This window comes from Scyliorhinus canicula, chromosome 16 (assembly GCF_902713615.1).
Source record: "Scyliorhinus canicula chromosome 16, sScyCan1.1, whole genome shotgun sequence".
NCBI lineage: Eukaryota > Metazoa > Chordata > Chondrichthyes > Carcharhiniformes > Scyliorhinidae > Scyliorhinus > Scyliorhinus canicula.
This window is the reverse complement of record NC_052161.1, coordinates 81832358-81847327: the sequence shown is the minus strand read 5'-3', so window position 1 is coordinate 81847327 and position 14970 is coordinate 81832358. Positions and strand designations below refer to the sequence as shown.

Below are 14970 nucleotides of genomic sequence, written 5' to 3'. Positions count from 1 at the left end.
ATGATCTGGACGATGGTATATGTTGTCTGATTAGCAAGTTTGCAGATGGTACTAAGATTGGTGGAGTTGCAGATAGCGAGGAGGACTGTCAGAGAATACAGCAAAATATAGATAGATTGGAGAGATGGGCAGAGAAATGGCAGATGGAGTTCAATCCAGGCAAATGCGAGGTGATGCATTTTGGAAGATCTAATTCAAGAGCGGACTATATGGTCAATGGAAGAGTCCTGGGGAAAATTGATGTCCAGAAAGATCTTGGAGTTCAGGTCCATTGTACCCTGAAGGTGGCAACGCAGGTCAATAGTGGTCAAGAAAGCATACAGCATGCTTGCCTTCATCGGACGGGGTATTGAGTACAAGAGTCGGCAGGTCATGTTACAGTTGTATATGACTTTGGTTAGGCCATATTTGGAATACTACGTGCAGTTCTGGTTGCCACATTACCATAAGGTTGTGGATGCTTTGGAGAGAGTGCAGAGGAGGTTCACCAGGATTTTGCCTGGTATGGAGGGTGCTAGCTGTGAAGAAAGGTTGAGTAGATTAGGATTGTTTTCGTTGGAAAGACGGAGGTTGAGGGGGGACCTGATTGAGTTCTACAAAATTTATAAGGTATGGACAGGGTGGATAGTAACAAGTTTTTTCCAAGAGTGGGGGTGTCATATATGGGGCGTTTAGCACAGGGCTAAATCACTGGCTTTGAAAGCAGACCAAGCAAGCCAGCAGCACGGTTCGATTCTTGTAACAGCCTCCCCGAACAGGGGCCGTAATGTGTCGACTAGGGGCTTTTCACAGTAATTTAATTTGAAGCCGACTCGTGACAATAAGTGATTTTTATTTTTCATTTTTCATTTCAATTACAAGGGGTCACGATTTCAAGGTGAGAGGGGGAAAGTTTGAGGGTGATGTGCGTGGGAAGTTTTTTACGCAGAGGGTGGTGGGTGCCTGGAAAGTTTGCCAGCGGAGATGGTAGAGGCGGGCACGATAGCATCATTTAAGATGCATCTGGACAGATATATGAACAGGCGGGGAACAGAGGGAAGTTGATCCTTGGAAAATAGGCAACAGGTTTATATAAAGGATCTGGATTGGTGCAGGCTGGGAGGGCCGAAGGGCCTGTTCCTGTGCTGTAATTTTATTTGTTCTTCCTTTGTTCTTTATGATCTGATATTGCAATTGCCGAGTACTCCAACCCTTTAACCCCAGCCAGCAGCGCCTTCCCCACCATGAAAAAGTCAATCCGCGAATGCACCTTATGAACTGCTGAGAAAAACGGGTACTCCCGCTCCCTCGGGTGCAGAACCCTCCAAGGGTCCACCCCTCCCATTTCCAACATTAGCCCAGCCAGATCCTTCGTCCCCTCTGACGCGACCAGCAAATGTCAAATTTTGGCTGCTGCACCAACTTTGTCCTTCATTGCTAGAGGGATGGAGTTTAAGACTAGGGAGGTTATGTTGCAATTGTATAAGGTGTTAGTGAGGCCACACCTGGAGTATTGTGTTCAGTTTTGGTCTCCTTACTTGAGAAAGGACGTACTGGCGCTGAAGGGTATGCAGAGGAGATTCACTAGGTTAATCCCAGAGCTGAAGGGGTTGGATTATGAGGAGAGGTTGAGTAGACTGGGACTGTACTCATTGGAATTTAGAAGGATGAGGGGGGATCTTATAGAAACATTAAAAATTATGAAGGAAATAGATAGGATAGATGCGGGCAGGTTGTTTCCACTGGCGGGTGACAGCAGAACTAGGGGACATAGCCTCAAAATAAGGGGAAGTAGATTTAGGACTGAGTTTAGGAGGAACTTCTTCACCCAAAGGGTTGTGAATCTATGGAATTTCTTGCCCAGTGAAGCAGTTGAGGCTCCTTCATTACATGTTTTTAAGGTAAAGATAGATAGTTTTTTGAAGAATAAAGGGATTAAGGGTTATGGTGGTCGGGCCGGAAAGTGGAGCTGAGTCCACAAAAGATCAGCCATGATCTAATTGAATGGCGGAGCAGGCTCGAGGGGCCAGATGGCCTACTCCTGCTCCTAGTTCTTATGTTCTTCCAGTGTCCCCCCCCCACTATCAGTTTGTGTGTGCCCAAGTCGGGCATGGCCCCACACATCTTCTTTGCGAATCCCACATCATCTCACTTGGGACCATATACACTTACTAGCGCCACTAGCCACCCCTCCAGCGCTCCTGTCACAGTCACATAGCTACCCCCCTGATCTGCAACCACCTTCTCCATCTGGAACCGTACCCTTTTGCTAATCATTACCATTATCCCTCGTGCTCTTCTGTCAAATCCAAAATGAAACACCTGACTAACCCAGCCCTTTCTAAGTCTCACTTGGTCCTACACACTCAGGTGAGTGTCCTGCAGCATTGCTACATTGACCTTCAAACTTTTAAGATGCGCAAGCACCCTTAACTTCTTGACTGAACCTCCCAGCCCCCTCACGTTCCACATAACTATCCTAACTGGGGGTGTCTCACACCCCACTCCTTCTTATCCACCATCATACTATCGGGCCCTGCCCAATGAGGCTGACCTGTCCCTTTCCATTATTAACATCGAACCCCCTCCAAGAATCCCCCCTGCACTTCCCCTCGAGAAAATCTCCCTCAGTATCGATCCTCCTCCATAAAAAAAGGAGCAAAATGAAAAGCAAACCAAGCAAAAACTTAAACTCTATAACAATGTGAAGTAAGTTACAATACAGGTCAGTGAAAAGAAATTTATAACATTTATACATTTTTCCAGCTCCCCAATCACAGTCAACAATCTCTTTTCCAGCTCCACTCCTCACTTCTGTCCCAAGCCTTCTGCCTTTATGAACGCCTCAGCCGTCTCCACCATTTCAAAATAAAAAACTTTGATGTTGTACGTCACCCTCAGCTTTGCCGGGTGTACCATACCAAATCGCAGCCCCTTGTTGTACAGTGCCGCCTTCACTCGGCTGAACATCGCTCGTCTCTTTGCCAACTCCACCGTCAAGTCCTGGTAAATCCGAACTCTCGCACCATTCCATTGCACCACCCGCTTCTGCTTCGCCCAGTTTAACACCACCTCCCTCGTGTGGTATTGATAGAAGCAGATAATTACTGCTCTCGGCGGCTTGTTTACTTTGGGTTTCGGCCTTAACGACCGATGAGCTCGTTCCAGGGGGTCTTCACCCTCGCCCATCAACTCCACCAGCCTCTTAGCAAAGTACTCAGTTGGCCTTCAGCCCTCTGGCCCTTCAGATAAACCCATAATTCTCAGATTTTGCCGCCTCGAGCGGTTCTCCCCATGTCCTCGACCTTTGCTCTGAGTCCTCTGCTGACCTCCACCACCCTCTGTAGTTCGCCACCCATCAAGATGAGCTGATTCTTGGCCTCCTCCACTTCCTTCACCTTTTCAGCCTGTTCCCTCACCTCGGCCGATGTCTTTGCCACATCCACCCTCACCGGGGCGATTGCCTCCTCCACCAATGATCTCTGTGCGACCGCCATCTCCTTCCTCAACGCCTCCATGTGCCTTGCAAACTTCTTCTGCAGCTCCGCAGCCATTATCTTGGTCATCCTTTCCACTGATGTGGCGATGCCGGCGTTGGACTGGGATGAGCACAGTAAGAAGTCTTACAACACCAGGTTGCTCCTTCCTCAGAGGAGTGCTCTGAAAGCTCGTGTTTGAAACAAACCTGTTGGACTTTAACCTGGTGTTGTAAGACTTCTTACTATCCTTTCCACTAAGTAGTGCGGCCACACCACACAGTCCAGCATCTGCCATCTTGTCAACGCTTTTACTGGTCCTCCCTTTTGGCGGTGAGCCCGCGATTCCTCTCTTCTTCACAGCTGTTTTTGGCATCCCACAACCACTTAATATTTTTCTTCTTCAATCTCGATAAATAATAAGATAATAAAATAGATAAAAATTGAAAAATTAAATTAAAAAAAAAAAAGAATTTAATCATTTAAAAAAACTTTTTTAAATAAAAAAAATTCAAAAATCAAAGTTCAAAACATCTCTTCTCCCAGGACTGGACTTCAAAAATCCCAAACATGCAGTTTCAGCGGGGGGCCACCTGGTGGGTGCTGCTTCCCCATTACATCTGTGCTGGATTCAGACCTCGCCTCAGGCCACGCTCCTCCCCTGGTGCCTGTCCCGCAGGCCCCAATGGCCAAAGAAATCTCAACCGGCTAAACCACGAGGAAACTGCTGAAAAACGCCGAAATGCCGCCGAGCGGCGAGAGCCCTTCTCCAGCGCGGCCGCTCCGCTCGCGTGCGCCACCGGTAGAAGGTGCATAAGATTGAGGGATTTAGAAGCAGCTGTTCTCCTTGGTTGAGCAGTCAATCACAATCGGGCATGGTTTTAGAGAGAAGGACAGGCGATTCAGAGTTGAGAAAAAATAATTTCACTTAGTGTGGTGAGAATCCGGAATGGCTTTCCCTGGGAAGGAGGCTGGAAATCTCAACCTATAAAAAGCACTTGGGGGCAGCACCGTGGCACAATGGGTTAGCCCTGCTGCCTCATGGCGCTGAGGTCCCAGGTTCGATCCCAGCTCTGGGTCTCTGTCTGTTTGGAGTTTGCACATTCCTCCCATGTTTGCACGGGTTTCGCCCCACAACCCAAAGATGAGCAGGTTAGGTGGATTGGCCCTTTAATTGGAAAAAATGAATTGGGTATGCTAAATTTATTTTAGAAAAAGCACTTGGATGAGCACTTAAAACACCATCACATTCAAGGACATGGGACAAGTGCTGGTAAATGGGATTAGCGTGAGACTAGGGTTAATTATTGTTCATGCAGACTATGGGCCCAAGGGCTTTTCTGCTCTGACTCCACTACTCCAATGAGTAATAATGAATTGACACATTACGTGTCAGATTGATCCAGTCTAACGCTTATAGGTTATTTTTGTCTGCCTCTCCTTTCATCCTGCCCTGCCCATGTCTCCAAAGCTGGCTTCTTTCTCTGGGCTATGCAAAATTGTCACCAGTAGTGAGAGAAAGAACTTGGGTCAATATACATACGCCTGAAAAAAAATCTTGTGACTGCAACTGGAAATTGTGTCAGTGAGAAGCACACTGGGTGAAGGTTTGGAGGGTACCAGAACCCATGAAAGCCCGACACAAATTATGTCTTTCAAGGGTGCCAAATTTAAGAGAAATTCCTCCTTTGGCAGGTTAACGATCTTCGAAAAGAGTTGGAAAGTAGGAATCAAAGCTCAAAGGGGTTGAAATCCCAGCTGATAGCTCGGCTAACAAAACAGCTGAAAACTGAAGCAGAGAAAGAAGAGCAGAAGGAATCGGAGAAATCAGAAAGAGAGGATGATGAAGAGGAGGATAAAAGATCCGAAGATGACAAAGAGGTAGAATTGGCAAATTCTCTATAGTTTTCTCCTAAGATTGATGTTGTGCTTTCAGTTACCTGGGTATGGAGAGACATGGCCACATTGGGAGTTGTGTGCCGAATGGTCCTGGGATGCTGCCGAAGACTTAACACTGTCTCCTGTTCGATTCTTCTACTAGTTGACTGGTAGCTGTGTTAAATGTCATCAATTTCCTTCCCAGGCTCTAAAGAGTATCTCAGACTTCTGAAGGCAGATCTGCTTTTGCAAAGTTTTCAAAAAGTCTAAAAGTGAATGCTGTGTTTATGTTGTTAATTATGTCATACTTTCAAAGAACATAGAAAAGTACAGCACAGGAACAGGCCCTTTGACCCTCCAAGCCTGTTTCGACCATGCTGCCAGTCTAAACTAAAGTCTTCTACACTGCCTGGGTCCGTATCCCTCTATTCCCATCCTATTCATGTATTTGTCAAGATGCCCCTTAAATGTCACTATCGTCCCTGCTTCCACCACATCCTCCGGCAGCGAGTTCCAGGCACCCACTACCCTCTGTATATAAAAAAAAAGCTTGCCTCGTGCATCTCCTCTAAACCTTGCCCCTCGCACCTTAAACCTATGCCACCTAGTAATTGACCCCTCTACCCTGGGAGAAAGCCTCTGACTATCCACTCTGTCTATGCCACTCATACTTTTGTAGACCTCTATCAGGTCGCCCCTCAACCTCGTGCCAGTGAGAACAAACCGAGTTTATTCAACCGCTCCTCATAGCTAATGCACTCCATACCAGGCAACATCTTGTAAATCCCTTCTGCACCCTCTCTGAAGCCTCCACATCTTTCTGGTAGTGTGGCGACTCCAAGTGTGGCCTAACTAAGGTTCTATAGAGCTGCAACTTGACTTGCCAATTTCGTTAGAAAACCCATTTGAAACACTTTCCTCGAATTATTGATAAAACAAGATGGTAACAGGAATGTTGATGACAGGATCTTGAGTAAAGTTAAGGAACGTCGCCATAGTTCCTGATGACCATACGCTGCTTTCCCCTTTGAGGGAGAGAGCTGACTGGTGGTGATTTAACCTGAGGCTCACTACACCTCAGTTGAGGGGCAAGGTTGAGAACAAAGAACAAAAAAAATGACAGCACAGGAATAGGCCCTTCGGCCCTCCCAGCCTGCGCCGATCCAGATCCTTTATCTAAACCTGTCTCCTATTTTCCAAGGTCTACTTCCCTCTGTTCCTGCCCGTTCATATACCTGTCTAGATGACTCTTAAATGATGCTATCGTGCCCGCCTCTACCACCTCCGCTGGTAAAGCGTTCCAGGCACCCACCACCCTCTGCATAAAAAATTTTCCACGCACATCTCCCTTAAACTTTCCCCCTCTCACCTTGAAATCGTGACCCCTTGTAACTGACACCCCCACTCTTGGAAAAAGCTTGTTGCTATCCACCCTGTCCATACCCCTCTCAATTTGGTAGACCTCAATCAGGTCCCCCCTCAACCTCCGTCTTTCCAATGAAAACAATCCTAATCTACTCAACCTTTCTTCATAGCTAGCACCCTCCATACCGGGCAACATCCTCGTGAACCTCCTCTGCACCCTCTCCAAAGCATCCACATCCTTCTGGTAATGTGGCGACCAGAACTGCACGCAGTATTCCAAATGTGGCCTAACCAAAGTCCGATACAACTGTAACATGACCTGCCGACTCTTGTACTCAATACCCTGTCCGATGAAGGCAAGCATGCTGTATGCCTTCTTGACCACTCTATCAACCTGTGTTGCCACCTTCAGGGTACAATGGACCTGAACTCCCGATCTCTCTGTACATCAGTTTTCCCCAGGACCCTTCCATTGACCATATAGTCCACTCTTGAATTTGATCTTCCAAAATGCATCACCTCGCATTTGCCTGGATTGAACTCCATCTGCCATTTCTCTGCCCAACTCTCCAATCTATCTATATTTTACTGTATTCTCTGACAGTCCTCCTCGCTATCTGCAACTCCACCAATCTTAGTATCATCTGCAAACTTGCTAATCAGACCACCTATACCTTCCTCCAGGTCATTTATGTAGATCACAAACAACAGTGGTCCGAGCACAGATCCCTGTGGAACACTTCACCCTTCTCCATTTTGAGACACTCCCTTCCACCACTACTCTCTGTCTCCTGTTACCCAGCAAGTTCTTTATCCATCTAGCTAGTACACCCTGAACCCCATACGACTTCACTTTTACCATCAACCTCCCATGGGAAACCTTATCAAACGCCTTACTAAAGTCCATGTATATGACAGCCCTTCCCTCATCAATTAACTTTGTCACTTCCTCAAAGAATTCTATTAGGTTTGTAAGACATGACCTTCCCTGCACAAAACCATGCTGCCTATCACTGATAAGTCTATTTTATTCCATATGTGAATAGATCCTATCCCTCAGTATCTTCTCCAACAGTTTGCCTACCACTGACGTCAAGCTCACAGGTCTATAATTCCCTGCTACCCTTCTTAAACAAAGGGACAACATTAGCAATTCTCCAGTCCTCCGGGACCTCACCCGTGCTCAAGGATTCTGCAAAGTTATCTGTTAAGGCCCCAGCTATTTCGACCCTCGCTTCCCTCAGTAACCTGGGATAGATCCCAACCGGTCCTGGGGCCTTGTCCACCTTAATGTCTTTTAGAATACCCAAAATTTCCCCCTTCCATATGACAACTTGACCTAGAGTATTTAAACATCCATCCCCAATCTCAACATCCGTCTTGTCCCTCTCCTTTGCGAATACAGATGCAAAGTACTCATTAAGAATCTCACCCATTTCCTCAGAGTCCACGCATAAATTCCCTCTTTTGTCTTTGAGTGGGCCAATCCTTTCTCTAGTTACCCTCTTGCTCCTTACATACGAATAAAAGGCTTTGGGATTTTCCTTAACCCTGTTAGCCAAAGATATTTCATGACCCCTTTTAGCCCTCTTTATTGCACATTTGAGATTCGTCCTACTTTCCCGATATTCCTCCAAAGCTTCATCAGTTTTGAGTTGCCTCGATCTTATGAATGCTTCCTTTTTCATCTTGGCTAGTCTCACAATTTCACCCGTCATCCATGGTCCCTAATCTTGCCATTTCTATCTCATTTTCACAGGAACATGTCTGTCCTGCACTCTAATCAACCTTTCCTTAAAAGACTCCCACATTTCAAATGTGGATTTACCCTTAAACAGCTGCTCCCAATCCACATTCCCTAGCTCCTTCCGAATTTTGTTATACTCTGCCTTTCCCCAATTTTGCACTCTTCCTTTCGGACCACATTACTGAAACATGGTTAAAGGATGGTCACGATGGGAGTTAAATATCCATGGGTATCAAACTATTCGGAAGGACAGAGTGGATGGTAAGGGAGGTGGTGTTGCTCTGTTATTTAAGGGTGACATCCGGGCAATAGTAAGGGATGACATCGGTGCTATGAAGGATAAGGTTGAATCCATTTGGGTGGAAATCAGGAATAGTAAGGCGAAAAAGTCACTGATAGGAGTAGTCTGTTGGCCACCAAATAGTAATGTTATGGTGGTGCAGGCAATAAACAAAGAAATAACTGATGCATGTAGAAATGGTACAGCAGTTATCATGGGGGATTTTAATCTACATGTCGATTGGTTTAACCAGGTCGGTCAAGGCAACCTTGAGGAGGAGTTTATAGAATGTATCCGCGATAGTTTCCTAGAACAGTATGTAATGGAACCTGCGAGAGAACAAGCGGTCCTAGATCTTGTCCTGTGTAATGAGACAGGATTGATTCATAATCTCACAGTTAGGGATCCTCTCGGAAGGAGCGATCACAATATGGTGGAATTTAAAATACAGATGGAGGGTGAGAAGGTAAAATCAAATACTAGTGTTTTGTGTTTAAACAAAGGAGATTACAATGGGATGGGAGAAGAACTAGCTAAGGTAGACTGGGAGCAAAGACTTTATGGTGGAACAGTTGAGGAACAGTGAAGAACCTTCCAAGCGATTTTTCACAGTGCTCAGCAAAGGTTTATACCAACAAAAAGGAAGGACGGTAGAAAGAGGGAAAATCGGCCGTGGATATCTAAGGAAATAAGGGAGAGTGGCAAAGATTGGTGGGAGACTAGAGGACTGGGAAATCTTTAGGGGGCAACAGAAAGCTACTAAAAATGCTATAAAGAAGAGTAAGATAGAGTATGAGAGTAAACTTGCTCAGAATATAAAAACAGACAGTAAACAGCACGGTAGCATGGTGGTTAGCATAAATGCTTCACAGCTCCAGGGTCCCAGGTTCGATTCCCGGCTGGGTAACTGTCTGCGGAGTCTGCACGTCCTCCCCGTGTGTGCGTGGGTTTCCTCCGGGTGCTCCGGTTTCCTCCCACAGTCCAAAGATGTGCGGGTTAGGTGGATTGGCCATGCTAAATTGCCCGTAGTGTCCTAAAAAGTAAGGTTGGGGGGGGGGGGGGGGGGGGGGGTGTTGTTGGGTTACGGGTATAGGTTGGATACGTGGGTTTGAGTCGGGTGATCATGGCTCGGCACAACATTGAGGGCCGAAGGGCCTGTTCTGTGCTGTACTATAAACGTTTTTACAAATATATAAAACAAAAAAGAGTGGCTAAGGTAAATATTGGTCCTTTAGAGGATGAGAAGGGAGTTTTAATAATGGGAGATGAGGAAATGGCTGAGGAACTAAACAGGTTTTTTGGGTCCGTCTTCACAGTGGAAGACACAAATAACATGCCAGCGACTGATATAAATGAGGCTATGACAGGTGAGGACCTTGAGAGGATTGTTATCACTAAGGTGGTAGTGATGGGCAAGCTAATGGGGCGAAAGGTAGACCAGTCTACTGGCCCTGATGGAATGCATCCCAGAGTGCTAAAAGAGATGACATGGGAAATTGCAGATGCACTAATGATGATTTACCAAAATTCACTAGACTCTGGGGTGGTCCCAGTGGATTGGAAATTAGCAAACGTGTGTTTAAAAAAGGAGGTAGGCAGAGAGCAGGAAATTATAGGCAAGTGAGCTTAACTTCGGTAGTAGGGAAGATGCTGGAATCTATCACCAAGGAAGAAATAGCGAGGCATCTGGATAGAAATTGTCCCATTGGGCAGACGCAGCATGGGTTTATAAAGGGCAGATCGTGCCTAACTAATTTAGTGGAATTTTTTGAGGACATTACCAGTGCAGTAGATAACAGGGAGCCAATGGATGTGGTATATCTGCATTTCCAGAAAGCCTTTGACACGGTGCCACACAAAAGGTTGCTACATAAGATAAAGATGCATGGTATTTAGGGTAAAGTAGTAGCATGGATAGAGGATTGGTTAATTAATAGAAAGCAAAGAGTGGGGATTAATGGGTGTTTCTCTGGTTGGCAATCAGTAGCTAGTGGTGTCCCTCAGGGATCCGTGTTGGGCCCACAATTGTTCACAATTTACATAGATGATTTGGAGTTGGGGACCAAGGGCAATGTGTCCAAGTTTGCAGATGACACTAAGATGAGTGGTAAAGCGAAAAGTGCAGAGGATACTGGAAGTCTGCAGAGGGATTTGGATAGGTGAAGTGAAAGGGCTAGGGTCTGGCAGATGGAATACAATGTTGACAAATGTGATATTATCCATTTTGGGAGGAATAACAGCAAACGGGATTATTATTTAAACGATAAAATATTAAAACATGCCGCTGTGCAGAGAGACCTGGGTGTGCTAGTGCATGAGTCACAGAAAGTTGGTTTACAGGTGCAACAGGTGATTAAGAAGGCAAATGGAATTTTGTCCTTCATTGCTAGAGGGATGGAGTTTAAGACTCGGGAGGTTATGTTGCAATTGTATAAGGTGTTAGTGAGGCCACACCTGGAGTATTGTGTTCAGTTTTGGTCTCCTTACTTGAGAAAGGACATACTGGCACTGGAGGGTGTGCAGAGGAGATTCACGAGGTTAATTCCAGAGCTGAAGGAGTTGGATTATGAGGAGAGGTTGAGTAGACTGGGACTGTACTCGATGGAATGTAGAAGGATGAGGGGGGATCTTAAAGAAACATTTAAAATTATGAAGGGAATAGATAGGATAGATGCGGGCAGGTTGTTTCCACTGGCAGGTGAAAGCAGAACTAGGGGACATAGCCTCAAAATAAGGGGAAGTAGATTTAGGACTGAGTTTAGGAGGAACTTCTTCACCCAAAGTTGTGAATCTATGGAATTCCTTGCCCAGTGAAGCAGTTGAGGCTCCTTCATTAAATGTTTTTAAGGTAAAGATAGATAGTTTTTTGAAGAATAAAGGGATTAAGGGTTATGGTGTTCGGGCCGGAAAGTGGAGCTGAGTCCACAAAAGATCAGCCATGATTCATTGTATGGCGGAGCAGGCTCGAGGGGCCCAATGGCCTACTCCTGCACCTAGTTCTTATGTTCATGAGTATTCTAAAACTTACGGAATTGTGATCGCTATTCCCAAAGTAATCACCGACTGAAACATGAACCACCTGGCTGGGATAATTCCCCAATACCAGGTCCAGTATGGCCCCTTCCCGAGTTGGACTATTTACATACTGCTCTAAAAAACTCTCCTGGATGCTCCTTACAAACACTGCTCCATCTACACCTCCAACACTACACGAATCCCATTCAATGTTGGAGAAGTTAAAATTTCCCCTCACAACCACCCTATTGCTCCGACATTTTTCTATAATCTGTCTGCATATTTGTACCTCTACTTCATGCTCGCTTTTGGGAGGCCGGTAGTAAAGCCCCGACAATGTTACTGCACCCTTCCTATTTCTTAGCTCCACCCATATTTCCTCAGTGCTCGATTCCTCCCCCCCCCTTCCTCTCTATCCCTCCTGATGCATCTATACCCTGGGATATTCAGTTGCCAGTTCTGCCCGTCCCTCAACCAAGTCTCAGTAATACCAAAAACATCATATTCCCAGGTACTGATCCAAGCCCTAAATTCTTCTGCCTTACCTGCTACACCTCTCGCATTAAAACAAATGCACCTCAGACCACCTGTCCCTTTGCGTTCATCCACTCTTCCCTGTCTACTCTTCCCCTTAATCACATTGAGTTTATTTTCTCGTACCTTACGCGGGCCTTTGTGAATAACCTCAATTGGTATGGAAATTGAACCCGTGCCGCTGGCCTTGCTGTACATCAAGCCAGCTGTCTAGCCAAGTGAGCTAAACTGGTGCAGGCCTACTTCTGCACCTATTTTCTATGTTCCTATGGCCCCGGTCTTGAGTAGTTTTAGCCAAGAATGTTACATGACCTGCTGCAGTTAACACAGTCTTAAGAAGGCATGCAATCAGGAAAATGTTGAGAGATTATGCCCTTGGGTCAATGAGACCATAATTCAAGGACTTAATTTAAAATGCTCTCAGGTCAGAAGAAAAATCTCCATGGAGTATTTTGAATGTAGAGTTTTGTACCACTTTGCATTGAAGCGTTGTCCCTAACATTAAAAAGAATTTATTTGAAAAAAGGGCTTTTTAAAAAGGTATATGGAGAGTGAGTAGGTGAATGAAATTAAAATGTATTGACTTTTAAAGGGTATGGAAGTAGACTTTAATTAATATAGGTGAGATATCCAGCAATGTGATGGTGGGAGGGATAATAAATGGTGCACAGAGTGAAGAGGAGAGTGGATTAGCATTGGACAAAATAGTGGCACAAACTTGGCAGTTTGACAGCTTGTTTCTGTGCAGGAACATTCTGTGCTGCAGTAGTTTTCAAGCTGAACATTTAGGGTTAGTCTATACTTTTGAAGATTCTGGCTGCATTTTCGTAATCTAAATTTCTCCTCTACTTTCAGGAGGAGGAAAGAAAACGCCAGGAAGAAGTGGAGCGCCAGCGACGTGAAAGACGCTACATTCTACCTGATGAGTCCTCCATCATCGTTCACCCTAACTGGACAGCCAAAGGGGGAAAATTTGACTGTAGTGTCATGTCTCTTAGTGTACTCCTAGATTATCGATTAGAAGATAATAAAGAGCACTCCTTTGAAGTAAGTGCTTGAGTTTTGAAAAAAATGTAAAGAAATCTTCCCGGTTATTGTTGAGTTCGCCAACTCTTTTCCGAAAGACCTATTTTGGTATTCCTTTAATTTCCTCTCACCCACTAGCTCCCTTCTCCCTAGCCCGACCTGCCAATCTAGGTGTAACCAGAGTCACAGAAAAAGCAGTGCAGAAAAGGTCCTTCGGCCCATCGAGTCTGCACTGCCGCATGAAAGGCACCTGATCTGCCAATCCTAATCCCATTGCCACTGGGACATCTTTGAAGAACCCATTATTGATGATAGAATATCTTCAGGCTGCTCATTATAGTGAAGCCAATACCTGTCCTCACCCAGTGTCCACTCGTTCCACGTCCACAAGGGGCAGCACGGTAGCACAAGTGGATAGCACTACAAGTGGATAGCACTGGCTTCACAGCGCCAGGGTCCCAGGTTCGATCCCCCGCTGGGTCACTCTCTGTGCCGAGTCTGCACATTCTCCCCATGTCTGCGTGGGTTTCCTCCGGGTACTCCGGTTTCCTCCCCTCGTCCAAAGATGTGCAGGTTCGGTGGATTGGCCATGACAAATTCACCAAAAAGGTTAGGAAGGGTTACAGGGATAGGGTGGAAGTGAGAGCTTAATGGGCCGAATGGTCTCCTTCTGCACTGTATGTTCTCTGTTAAACGTTCAACAGCAATCTCCAGAAAACGTGGAATAGGAACTTGTACTTCTGTTTAATCAAATCACGGGATGAAGGCATCGCTGGTAAGGCTTGCCCATCTCTGATTGCCCTCGAGAAGGTGATGATGAGCTGCCTTCTTGAATCGATGCAGTCCACGTGATATAGGTAATGCCGTGATGCTTGGGTGGAGATCTTCTAGATTTTGACTGAGCGACAATGAAGGAATGGCAATATATTTCCAAGTCCAAGGTGAGTGACTTGGAGGGGAACTTCTAGGTGGTGGTTGTCGAGTCATAGAGATTTACAGTGCAGAAAAGGCCTGTCGGTACATTCCATCAGTGTCAGTCAAAAACAGCCATCTAGCTATTCTAATCCAGCACTTCGCCCGTAGCCTTGTATGCCTTGGCATCGCAACTGCACATCTACATACTACTTTAATGCGATGAGGGTCTCTGCCGACAGCACCCTTTCAGGCAGTGAGTTCCAGACCACTACCACTCTGCGTGGAAAGGTTTATCCTCACATCACCTCGAAACCTCCTGCCCCATAATTTAAATCTATGCCCTCTGGTAATTGATCCCTCCACCAAGGGGAACGGTTTCTTCCTGTCTGCTCTATGCCCCTCATAATTTTATACATGTCAATCATGTTCCCCCTCAGTCTCCTCTGCTCCAAGGAAAACAACCCCAATCTATCCAATCTCAGCCGCGGCAACATAAGACAGCATGGTGGCACAGTGGTTAGCACAATTGCTTCACACCTCCAGGATCCCACGTTCGATTCCGGCTTGAGTCACTGTCTGTGCGGAGTCTGCACGTTCTCCCTGTGTCTGTGTGGGTTTCTTCCAGGTGCTCCGGTTTCCTTCCACAACTCCAAGATGTGCAATTTAAGTGGATTTGTCATGCCTAATTGCCCTTAGTGTCCAAACAAAGGTTAGGTGGGGATATGGTGGAGGTCTGGGGATAGGGTGGAGATGTA

At 45.9% G+C, this 14970-nt stretch overlaps 1 protein-coding gene across 3 annotated transcripts in view; it reads left to right on the top strand.

The window, feature by feature from the left end:
* ccar1 (cell division cycle and apoptosis regulator 1) overlaps window positions 1–14970 on the top strand; it is a 345705-nt gene that overhangs the window by 231728 nt on the left and 99007 nt on the right. For all 3 annotated transcript variants that reach the window (XM_038773488.1, XM_038773487.1, XM_038773489.1), the window contains 2 exons: window positions 5151–5336; window positions 13130–13321. In XM_038773488.1, the coding sequence (XP_038629416.1) occupies window positions 5151–5336; window positions 13130–13321 (378 nt within the window). The remainder of the gene's footprint in view (window positions 1–5150; window positions 5337–13129; window positions 13322–14970) is intronic.